The sequence below is a fragment of the Triturus cristatus genome, chromosome 9 (assembly GCF_964204655.1).
Source record: "Triturus cristatus chromosome 9, aTriCri1.1, whole genome shotgun sequence".
Lineage (NCBI taxonomy): Eukaryota > Metazoa > Chordata > Amphibia > Caudata > Salamandridae > Triturus > Triturus cristatus.
In genome coordinates this window covers 1,119,544,460-1,119,557,107 of record NC_140592.1, presented here as the reverse complement: position 1 = coordinate 1,119,557,107, position 12,648 = coordinate 1,119,544,460, and the positions used below count along the sequence as shown (strand labels likewise).

At 44.1% G+C, this 12,648-nt stretch overlaps 1 protein-coding gene across 5 annotated transcripts in view; it reads right to left on the bottom strand.

The window, feature by feature from the left end:
* MDGA2 (MAM domain containing glycosylphosphatidylinositol anchor 2) overlaps window positions 1-12,648 on the bottom strand; it is a 1,462,473-nt gene that overhangs the window by 1,044,390 nt on the left and 405,435 nt on the right. For all 5 annotated transcript variants that reach the window (XM_085627023.1, XM_085627026.1, XM_085627025.1 and 2 more), the window contains exon 2: window positions 1,285-1,424. In XM_085627023.1, the coding sequence (XP_085483149.1) occupies window positions 1,285-1,424 (140 nt within the window). The remainder of the gene's footprint in view (window positions 1-1,284; window positions 1,425-12,648) is intronic.

Genomic DNA, 12,648 nt, shown 5'->3' with positions numbered 1-12,648 from the left:
AAACCTGTATCGAGGGACGAGCTAAGTAATAGGATGATGCTACAGCAACATCTCCATGACTTTGCGGACATTGACCTAGACTCGGATTAAGATGAATATAGTAATTGCCTATGTAAGGGCAAAAGGAGGGTCTGTCGTACTTTAATATTCGGGACCGCGTAGGGGACAGGGCCCTACCCCTGTCTATCTTGGTATTAGCGAACCGCAAATGGTAAATGCGGCATGTACGAGTGCTTTATATACCGTTCTAGCTATGAATGCACTGTGTACACGTTATTCAGCTTCACTACGCGGGTTCCATTTTGGAAGCAGTGGCCATCTTGTCATTGCCCTCACATAGGCTATAATGGAGTAAATACGGGCCTCACAGTACATGGGCTTTCCCTCTGACTTCTCTGTGACCTGGGCAGCTGGCTCTGCTGCCCTGGGTCAAACCGGTCTCACGAGCTCCCCTTCCTCCGTCCACCTGTGATTAGCATCAGGGTTTGACCCGTCATAAAACCCTTTCATTCTACACAATCCCCCGGCTAATCTCTTCCACACCTGCTTGTTCCTGCTTTATGACTTGTTTCCCAAAACAGGAGATGCTCATGTTTATTGGGGGGTCTATTTACATCAAACATGGGATCTGAACCTTACTGTGTAAATCATTGTGGGCTGGCCGAACTGGAATGTGGGATGGTCATCATGACTCTGCTTTTTCGTTTGTAATGTATACTTATAATGGCCATATCGTAAACCAAGGAATGTGTGCCTGGAGCATGGTATTTTGTACTTAAGGAGAAGTCCGTTCCTATGATTTTCAGCAGTCTCCTGAGAACATACACGCTGTTGTACTTCTAGGATACCTGTCATTGGTCTGCAGCCAATAAACGAATCTTTGACTTCACCCAGAAGACTCTGTGTTTCTGTAGGTCCGGAACAGGGTGAACCCAGAAGTCATAGGGTGTGTGCCCCTGCACCGCTGGGTCTAAAATACCCAGTACTTCACCCCTTGCCCAAGACCCATGCTCAGCCATGTCACCCTGAATTCACCCAAATGATCACAGGTGCCAAGGTCTGAGAGACAAATCACAGAGCTGTCTGTGCCTCAGACTTTAGAAAGAATTCAACCGCACTTCATAGCACAACCTGACCACATATGCTTAAGGAAACTTTAAAAATAACGGCACTTTTGAAGTTAGCTTGCCTTAAAAGACTTTGGACTATGCTTCTTGGTTCATTGCTATACACTTGAGCATCTCAACTTTTAGATAAAATTAAGGCCACAGGCTTCCGACTCACCTGTGGCCGCGGGTGGCCAGTAACCAGACAGGTCAACTCTAGTGTTTCTCCTTCACGGATGGTGTAGACTCTTTCTGAGTAACGCTCCTCCTCTATATTACAAGCCAATCCTGAATGGACAATTCTCACTGTGGGCGGAGCTGTCAATGGAGAAAGAAGAGTAAATACGATGCTATGAGTTAAATGGCCAGCAAAATGTTACAATACAAACAACATCACAAGGTTTTCCAGTCATAAAGTGATCCAAACTTTATTTGTTTACCCATATGATCATTTCAATTTCTGTTTTCTTACGGTACTACCATAGCATTTTGTAGCTCACTTTCATTCTCTGAGGTGCAATCTCAGACAAAGCCATTAGAACACTCATTACCTACATTTCACAGCACTAACTAGACACCACAAAATTGGTAGTTGAGAACACAGCGTTTTGGGAATGTTAAGTACAAGAATAGTAATTGCATACAATTTTTCACACACTTTTTTAAATATCATTTTACCTTAGCTACTGATAGAAATTTCTATACACATGATGCTCTAAGGTGATCAAAGTAAAAGTTTGGTTACATAAATATATGCAAACTTAAAGTGCATCAGTACTGCAGGGAATATAAACTAACATTCAGATTTACCTAATGTGTTCATAAGTAACTGAATAACACTGTGACATCAAAGAAAATCAAAATGATCAGAAAATGACCAATATTGTTTACTCACTCCAGTCTCAAACCCAGGGATTTTGGCTATACATGTAGGTCAGTTTTGCATAGCACTGTTTTAATAGATCCTCCGGATGTATGTAGTAACATTAATTTATGGAAGGCATATTTAGTCTAATAGCCACTGACAATGATGTTAAAATTTAACTCAATGAATCTAAGTTATTTGTGAGTGTGTGAAAACATTAATTTTCCTATTTGCTTTTTATGCAGGTGTGGAAGACCGTTAGTGAATTATATTAAACCAAAGCATGGTACACTACACTAGCTGGTGGCCATGACATTGTAGTGTAATATGTATCAAATAGATATGGCTGAGTTGGAAGTGTTGTTGGCACATGTTTGTCAAAATGATGAATGGACTCATTCAATCAACGTATCTCACCTTTGGAGAATAGAAGTGGGAGAATGAGCCTGGGTAATAGGGGTTGATATACACATGTGAGATCGGAAGTTTGAAATCAGTCAACCAGTACTATGGATATCTGTGTAGTAACTATATCCTCAAAGAGGGACAGTTCATCCTAGGGACCCAATAGATGAACCATTCTAGCAGATGACTTTCATCTTGTCGGTAGATGAAGACAGGTTCAATTAAGTAGGAGCTTTTGACAAAATTCTTATTGTGTTCTCATGATCTCATCCCTCTGGTGTTGCCAGCACATATAGTTGCATCGTTATATATGCCTTGCAGCCATGCAGTGTCTTTACCATTGACAATATACATTTATTCTGTCTTTCACTTTACTATGTGTGCATCATTAATTTGTGTTATATGCCCAGTAGATATCCACGGAGGCTTTCTCCAGCATCTTTCCCGCCCTCAGAAAATTCTATAGGCGTGAAATAGGACCCTTTTTCTCCACTGTTTCAAAAAGTTAGAATATGTGGCATGCTATCATCTTCTCATAATTACAGCGAAGGAATAATAATACCCATGAAATGGGACTGACCCACAATTTAAACAAACCTAAGGGAAGTAACAACACTATTTTACAAACACAAAAGAAAACACATGCGCACAATATATTGTAGAAACACATACATTGCATGAGAAAAAAGAAATACTATTAAATGTATTTATTATCATGATAATCGTTTTTCACAATAGATATTGGTATACTAACAAATCCAAAACCTATACCCTTTAATAATTATTTTATGTAATCTGATTTTCAAAACCTTTTGCAAAAGTTTTTAAAAAGTGAAGCTGCTTTATCAAGGAAATGTTGGTAACTTGAAATAAGCAACGGAGCTCATTGGTGCACGAACAGTAAACATGTTCAGCATGTAATCATCAGGAAAGCCCTCCTCAAAATCTGGAGGGAGACCCACTGTATTACTCTTAACTCGACGAAGTTGCCTCAATTACTGTGAAAGCTGAAAAGACCTGGAATGACTGTTGTGATCAGAACGGCAGAACACAGGAATCGTTTGGCTAGGGCTGATTATGGTTATTTAAATAAAGAAATTTAAAATTTCCAGTAAAATGACAAATAATCTAAAATCATGAATTGAAAGTGATTATTGGTTTTATTTTTATATGGTGCTTGCAAACAGAAACACATAGCATACAGATGAACGGGGACACATTGAACTTGAGCTACAGGGGCACAATCAGACAGTAGGAGAAGTATGTGGCAGCAAGACTCAACAACTGACAGGAGGCAGTGCAGAGCAGGACAGGATTGAGAGGGGAGTGCAAGAGAGCATCACAAGACATTAGAGGGAAGTGCAGAAGAGCCACCCACAGTTGGTGAACGTAGGCCATGCGTGTATTAAAAGTGGGTGGAGGCCGACTATAAACAATGTAGGGTACAAGCGCATATTTATTCATCTATTTTTTAAGTTAAGCAATGTGAGAAGTCATACATTGCTTTTCTAAAAGATGCAATTTTATTTTCTAAAAGTTAGGCCAGTTTCAAGGTAGAGTTAATTACCATCGGGTAACAGGTACATAAGGTTTGGGAAGGAGAAATGCTGTCAATGTTACTAGTAGCTACCAACGATATGTAAAAAAATTAATCATTCAACGTCATCATAGCCGTGCATCAATCAATGAATAATTAATGGATGGTGGTAGAAGTAGAGAAGTATAATTTTCATGTATAGACAATGGGGCCATATGTGTTCAGCTGCAGAGTTAAGTTTCAGCCCCGGTGTAAATACATGCATTTCCCCGGTGGGCCGCTAGGGGGGGGGGGGGGAGTGCCGGCTTTGGGCACCTGGGGGCCGTTTTTGTTACAGGGACGTTTTTGCAGCATAGCAATATCAGCCCTGTAACAAAATCGGCCGAAACCAGGCCTGGCAAACAGCTCGGCCGCACCTCCAACCCCCCCATCCCCCAGTGGGGCCAGCCGAGCACTTTGCCAGGGCCGGTTTGGGTTCCCAGTCTGTCCCTGCCTCTGTCCCTCCTGTGGAATGTTAAGCCGCATCAGGTAACTATTGAGATTCATTTTGTAGCTTAACACTTACTGCCATCTGCAGATTTAAACCTTGCAACCTCTGAGATATGAGAAGTAGTGAGCAGAGCTGGACAGGCCTTCTATTACACCAGGCATTTCCCCAGTGGGCTGGAGCCCTTAGAGGCTGGTTTTGAAAGTACAGGGCTGCTCCTCGTGCTTCTGCCACTGGAGGCTTCAAGAGGCAAAGAAAAAGAGGGAGGGCGGGGGAGGTAGAAACAGAGTGATCAGAGGGAGAAAAGAGAGAGAAGATAAGGGATTGACAAAATGGAAGAATAAAAAGAGAGAGATTGCCTGAATAGATGAAGACAGCTAGGCTATTTTGAGCATTTTTGCTGGGCTGCTTTTGGTTACACAGCCGGCCCTGATAGCAAGCAATTAGTACACTGGTGTCATCATGGCCTTCTGTTAACTGGAAGAAATTCCATTGTTTTAATGCAAGGTGCTTATGGTCAAATTCTCAAAAAACCCATATGCCCAGCATGGACTCTATTTACAACTAGGATTTCCACCAGGGAAGCATGGACATCAGTGGTGTCTGCATTAAGCAGCTGTCTCTCTTCCCTGCTCAGTTTTGTTCCATGGCTCTTAGGGCAATGTGATGACATAGTGTAGCAGGCAGTACAAGTTAGGACTGTTTAGCCAGCATATGCTGCAAAAGTTATTTTAAAACACACATTTTTCACTATTTTCTATCACAAATGGCTTGATGGGAGAACTTCTCATGTCTCCTTTGCAGTGGTTGGCTCACTCTCTTTCTCTGAACAGGATGAGGTGGAATGAAAAATGTGCCAAGGCTGCTTTTGGTTCCCAGTGTTTAGCCCTGAACATTATTATGTCGCAGACTGGGCCCGATTCACAAAAGAACTTACAACTCGTAAAGTTACAATTGCGGAGTCTCCGCACTCGGGGCGGAACCTCCACAATGACCACTATAGAGCGCAGGTTCTGCACTGAGTATGGAGATTCTACCCCGAGTGTGGGGACTCCATCACGAGTGCAGAGACTCTGCCCTCATAACTTTACAAGTCATAAATCGCTTTGTGAATCAGGCCCACTATGTCTAACTATATGAAAGCATGTATTTTTCTGCTAAATTAATTTAATTGATTCCTTTAAAGTCGTCTGCTAAACTTTGAGATTTCACAACCAAAAAGTACTTCTTCTATGCCATTTAATTTTCTTAAACATTGTAAAGATGGCAAAGCGCAGAAACATGTAATAACATTTTTAATTAGTTTACTGCAAAACAGGGCATCTGTTGTTTTATATAAATCATCTTGAAAATGAACAACAAACTCATATTTCCTTACAACATTTCATTCTTCTTAGCTAAGGTTAATGAAGGAAGTATGAGATCATACCCAATATGTAAATGTTTATAATTGCAGTTCTGCATCCTAAGTGTTATATATTATAGTTGCATCCAAGAAGATGAAAGGTATAATTCTTTTCTAATGCCGTCAACACTGCCATCTCCATTTGGGAGGCAGAGTAACTAAGGAGATGCAATGGGTACCTTGTTATCAGTAGTTTGATATTATATTAATAGAAATAAAGATATTGATGGCAACTTCTGTATCCTAAATCATAACAGTGTTTAGGGTTCAAGAGAATGGGTGATACCTACATAGTTTAAATCTAAAAATGGAAGGTTCATCCTTATTCGTTAGATAACTTTTTGGGGGGTCCTAGGCACCTTGTGTTTGCTTAATGGTATTCAGTTCTTAAACACATCCAACAACAACTTTATGGCCATCCTCATGTTCTGGGTTCTCAATGATCTATCCCTTGTCCATGTGTCTCTGAAACAAAAAGCTCATGTGCTTACTTCATCGCTTTTCTGGTTTCCTTTTCGTTTCCCAAGACTAAATCATACCCAAGTAACTCAGTATTGCCCATAGACCATTTAATCTGTTTTTAACGAGTCACTACATATTTGGCATGAATTTGAAACACTCTACATCTACAATATTAAAAATGTCAAATTAGTGATTTACAAAGAGGTCTCAAATCTAAGAATACCTAGAGTGTTACATTAATGCAAGATACCAGTACATCTAAAAATGACAAACAAAGTAAAGTTCTATTCAACCCTATGTCCTCACTGTAGAAACATTTATAAAAGTATCTGTTAAAGGGTGCACATACTCTTTATTTGAGCTCTGGTTAACCCCTTCGATGCTAGTGACGGAGCGGTTCCATCATGCGCGTCGGTTGCGCTGTGCGCATGACGGAACCGCTCTGTCATGGCCCCGCCCGCGCACGGAAACTTCAGCACGGCGCGGTAATCCGCGCCGCGCTGAAGGGGTTAAGCTCCCATAGCTTACAAATAAACAGAGTATACCATGGAAGCAAATACGTTTCATAACCTTGGCTCACATATGGTTTAAATGCAGCAGTCAAGTAATTCTCACAAAGATCTGTGAGCTGTTGTGTGCAATAAATGAACCAAATGCTAATGTAGATATAAAAATTAAGAAAACACATTTCCATACCAAGTTTAATTCAACAAGAAAAATATAATAAGAAAGATACAACAAAAATGAAGAAAATCACTGCTTCAAAGGGAGGCATAAATTAACTTTTAAACTTCTCACACACTTTTGAGTGAAGCTGGTAAACTTCACATCACACAGTTCATTAGGTTGCCAAGTCTCCAAACTGCACCATTGCCAAAACATATTTTCCAAGAGAGTTTTTTCAAATACATTTTGGTGACAAATTTCTACTGCTTGAAGTATTTTTCTTTGCTATTTTACTTAAAGGTTCTAAAACTTTGCATGGATTTTGAGGTTCATGAAGTTCCTGGCACCTTGACTTGCTAATCTGTAAATGTTTGTAACAGAAATGAATGTGTTAGTATGCAATATTATACAGTTGGGCTCCTGTTTGAGAAATATGACCCGGAGTAAGCAGAACTACTCTAATGTCCTCATTGCAGGAGATTTTAATGTTCATATATGCAGGGACCCTAGGCTTGGGGGGTTACAGATACGGGATGTGCACGCCATAATGGACTGCACAGGGAACATACCCATCAGGGCTCCATATTTAATGCTATTCTGAATTAGTTTGACCAATTGTCCTTTATGGATAAGTTGCCCCCGGACAAGAAAGATGCCGGCCCCACCTTGACTGGGAGAGGGTGTGAGTCCTTTATTGATATTTTTGTATCTATATCTTTTTTCTCCTATGTTTCGGATTTCAAGATTAAGGAGCGTGAGTAAACTGATCATAACCCAGTGTGCGTTTCGACCGGATGGCCCCTGGTAGTAAAGCTAATCAATGATGGCGCAATGGGTACCATGATAGCTGTAGAAGGGGGAGAAGACTCAAGTGGGATCAGATTATTTTGGACCAGTTCGATGAGTCTCTGTTTACTCAGTGTATAGGCAGTTTATAACCTGTCTAGACAGTGCAGCACAACCACTAGACATCGTGGAGGCTTTTGGAAGCATGTCTGGAGATATAACTAAAGTATTGCTTCCCCCGGGTAGGCTTTCACCTCATATATGCCTGAGATGATTTGACTCCGAGTGCTCCAGCGCCTCCAGGAGACTGAAGGAGGTTTTGAGTGCTACACCAAGAGACCTCACGGCCTTCAAGAGATATCGCAGACAATACAAGGCCACACTGGCCACACTGGCAAAGCACAAGTTCGCTCTGAAAGAGGAGGCCTGGTCTGAGTTGTTAGAGACCAGCACCCTGAATAACAGCTCCAAGGTTTGGAGCATTATCCATAGCCACTTCTTGGCAGGAGATAGTGCTAATTTACTGGACACCCATATCACTGAGGATGATTAGGTAAGCCACTTTGAGAGCATGTTTCAGCCTGATTTTATCTTGAGGCAAGCCCAGGAAACTGTTGTGGGTAAATTCGAGGTCATATTCACAGCACAGGAAGTAAACACAAGGACCCTGGCCCAGATGGGATTCCTCCAGACCTCTATATTTCAAATCTGAACATCTGGGTACCTGTACTCACCTCTGTTATTAACGCTGCAGTCAAGACTGGCCGTCTGGACACCTGGGCTCTACCGACCATTTTCCCTGTTTTCAAAAAGGGAGATCAGGACAGCACTCACTGCTAAGGGGCCCATCTCCCTTTTGGATTCTGTGGCAAAGGTGGTGGGCCATATGGTATTAGATAGGCTTGTGAATTGGGCAGATAATAACAACATCCTGGCAGAGGTCCAATATGGTTTTTGCACTGTTTTCCCAAAGGAGGACTGGTGTCTTAATTTATGTATGGTGTGAATAAGTGTACCGTTGCCTGTACTGACACCATCTACTTAGCTTTTATGGATCTGTCTTCTGCGTTTGATTGCGTTATTAGATCCAAGCTCTTTGAGGTGGCGGAAGCTTTCCACCTACTTTGCCCTGGAACGAGCACTATGAGTCCGCCTGGATGACCCCCAAGACCAGTAGTGGCCCTGCTCCTATTTTACAAGGACAGAGACCATGTGCTGAGCCGCGCTTGGGTTAAGGGCCCTATCCAAATTGCCAACAGCACAGTGAGAATTTCCCCAGACTTCTCCAGGCACGTGCAGAAGCAGAGAGCATCTTACACTGCAGTAACATGGAAACTCTGGCAGATGGGAATACAGTACTCCATGGTGTTCCTGGTCAAGCTTCGATTGGTCGCGGAGGGGAAAACCAAAATCTTTGCTACCCCACAAGACGGGTGGGACTGGCTCGACGAGCACACACCAGAAGAGAGGAAAGAGGCGAGATGGGAACAGCTCGGGGGCACCCCTGCATGACCTGCGGACAATGGAGGGAATTCCAAGAGCTTACCCACAACAGAGGAGACACCATTGGCCAGAGAGAGAGCGGTAGCGGCAGTGGTTTCACTCAGCACACAAGCGACACGGGACACCTCCTCTTTGTCTGGGGAGGACCCGAGGGAATCGGACTCACACACTGGGGGGAGTCCAGCCAGACACTCCCCAATTTGACTCCTAGGTTGTCAGATGATATCGTTTGAAGACTACAAGGGCACGCAAGTCGCAATGGAATATTGAAGGAGGGGGGCCTATTGCATACTGAAACTGTGGCATTATGAGGTGGAGGGGGCCCTCGACAGGGGAGACACTTGGGAAATGTAATGTGCACTGGGCGGAGGGGAACCCGGCAGGGGGACGAGAATCTTCTCCAAGCAAACACTGGCCTAGCCACTACCCAAACTTTGGACAATGGTTGCACTGGCACATGAGTGCGTTGTATAGCTGAGGGAGATTTTCTCACTTGTACTGGGGAGGGGGAGTTGGGATGTTAAAACAGTCTTATGTTGGAAAATGGGGGCGCTGCTGTCAATGATAGAAAAGCATGAGGGAGGGCAGCAAACACTGCAGGACTCTGGGATGCTCATTGGCGACCAGGTCCATGGAGAGAAGGGGCGGGGGGAACAATAACTAATAAAGATGAAAGGTCAAAATATAGCATAATATCCTGGAATGTCAGGGGTATGCATGCCATGCACAAGAGATATAAAATATTCTCACACTTGAATCGGCGAAGAGTGCATTTAGCCATGCTCCAAGAGACCCACACACTGGCCTCCGAGAGTACTGTACTGCAACGCAGATGGAGAGGGCAAGCATATTATATATCGTATTTGGTGTTTGGAACGGGGTGCTAATCTGGGTACGGGTGGGGGTCCCCTTCCTGCACGTTGACCACAAAGTAGACCAGGAGGGCCGTGAAGTGGTAGTATTAGGGCGACTGGATGGACAAGACGTCATGTTAATTAACGTATATGGTCCGAATGTCAACCAGGCTGGTTTCCTGGAGTGGCTGTCTGGAGCCTTGGTGCCCTACTCGACTGGCTCGGTCATCATGGGCAGCGACTTCCATTGTATCTAGACAGGTCGCACCCCCCGCTCCGAGAATCCCCAATTCATAACATAGCCAGAACTTTTAGGGAATGGCAGACCCAATGGGGTGTAATAGACACATGGCGATGCACACACCCACTTGTTAGAGAGTACTCTCACCTCTCACATGTCCATGACCTTCACATCAGACAAGATACCTTCCTATGCTCACCTGACATACATGCACTGCTGCAAGGGGCAAAATATATTACTAGAACTGTCTCAGATCACAACCCGCTACTGGTCAGATTACAGTGGGGCACACAACCAAAGCCTATTCCTACCTGGTGCCTAACGCCGGAGGCATTAGAGGACCAGGTGTTTTCGCAGGAGATTAGTGGTCACATCATAACTTATTTTGCTGATAATGCTCTTTCCACTGATTCCAGGGGAACGGAGTGGGAGGCCTTTAAGGCCGTCATTAGAGGACAGTGTATGGCAGCATTCATAGGGGTATGGAGGACATTGGTCACGGATGTGGAGAGGGCGGACTGAGCACTTAGAGAAGTAGAGTTGAGGTGGCCCGAACTCCCTGAGTTACAACAAGAACTCTTAGACACTAAAGAAGAGGTAACTGTGCAGGAGGAGCAACTGCTGTGTTTTGACTTTAGGGCCTACACCAATAGGACCCATGCAGAGAGAGAGATATAGCAGGTTGACTCTTGGCATGGCTCGCCATCCCGACCCGCCGGGGAAACAACATACTAGAAATTGCAGACCAGGCGGGGAGACCATTACATAGACAGGAAGAAATAAATAATTGATTACGTGACTATTATGAGTGCCTTTACAGGAGCTCTGGACCCAGGGGGACGGGAGTGATAGCTGAGTACCTGATGGGGCTCCCTTAGCACGTGCTCTCAGAGGAAGATGTAGAACAGCTATGGGCAGAAATCTCTGAACATAAAGTTAGGGTGGCCATAAAGGTGCTAGCACGAGGTAAGGTAAGACCCCGGGACAGATGGACTTCCTCAGGAATTTTATGCTACCTACCTAGAAGAGTTAGCCCCCAGGTTGGTAGAATTTTATGCAGAGGCTAGGGAACGAGGATTACTACCACAGACTACTCAGGAAGCGGTGGTGATCCTGCTACTCAAGCCGGATAAGCCCCCTCTAGAGTGCACAGCATACAGACCACTGTCCATGTTAAATCTAGATTTCAAAATCCTCAACAAATTGTTGGCAACTAGGCTACTACCACACATGACCTCTCTGGTCCATCAGGATCAGGCAGGTTTCATACCAAGCAGGAACATGACTCTCAATATAAGACACCTGCTTGCCATTCTAGAATTGAGCTGTCTTCACTATTGACATGGAGAAATCATTCAACAGCCTAGAGGGGGAGCTTCTGTACGCTGTGCTGGCAAGAAAGGGGATTGGGCAGGGATTCATCAGGTGGGTGAGTGCTCTACGAGGGCCCGGTAGCTAGGGTCTGCACAGGCCACATGATCTCAGCGCAGTACCGGGTGGAGCGGAGCACGCATCAAGGGTGCTCCCTAGCCCCCCTTTTATTCGCCCTGGCTGTAGAGCCACTGGCATACTGGGCGAGGGCCGGGAACGCATACGAGGGGATGCAGCTGGGTGGACAAACACATCATATAGTGCTGTATGCTAATGACCTCCTGCTTTTTCTAAAAGACACAGACCAAGACTTGAGGGGGCTAAGAACATAATGGGAGTGTTTGCCGCACTATCAGGACTCCACGTGAACTGGCAGAAATCTCGGCTGTTTGACGGTAGACACTCCATCCCCTGAAGAAATGGGAGAGCTGCAGTGAGGGATAGGGATGACCTAACCACTGACTCACTCTACCTCTGAATACATAAGCCTGGCAGGGGGCATATTAAAAGCTGTCACATGCTTATACAGGGCAATCAGACGAGACTCCACACAGTCACTGGATGGATTACGGACCAAATGAGAGGTTGACTTAGGCAGACCTTTAGAGGACAAAGATTGGGAAAACATACTACAAAGGGCCACTAAAGTCGCTCGCAATGCAAGATTCAGTCTGATCAGCTTCTATACACTACATCGGGCATACATCACACCGGATAGAATCAATCGGTTCTTCCATAGAGAGTACACGGAATGCCCGTGCTGTGGAGAAAAGGGAGCTAACTACATACACATTATGTGGAGCTGCCCCCTGTTAGTGAACTATTGGCAGGAAGTGACAGGGGAAACGGTAAGATTTACGGGCGGATAGTGCCATGCATGCCTTAACATGTATTACTTCATGTGTTTCCTCACTCAGCTAAGACTAAGATAAGGGCAACATTTCAAGACCTAGACTTTAT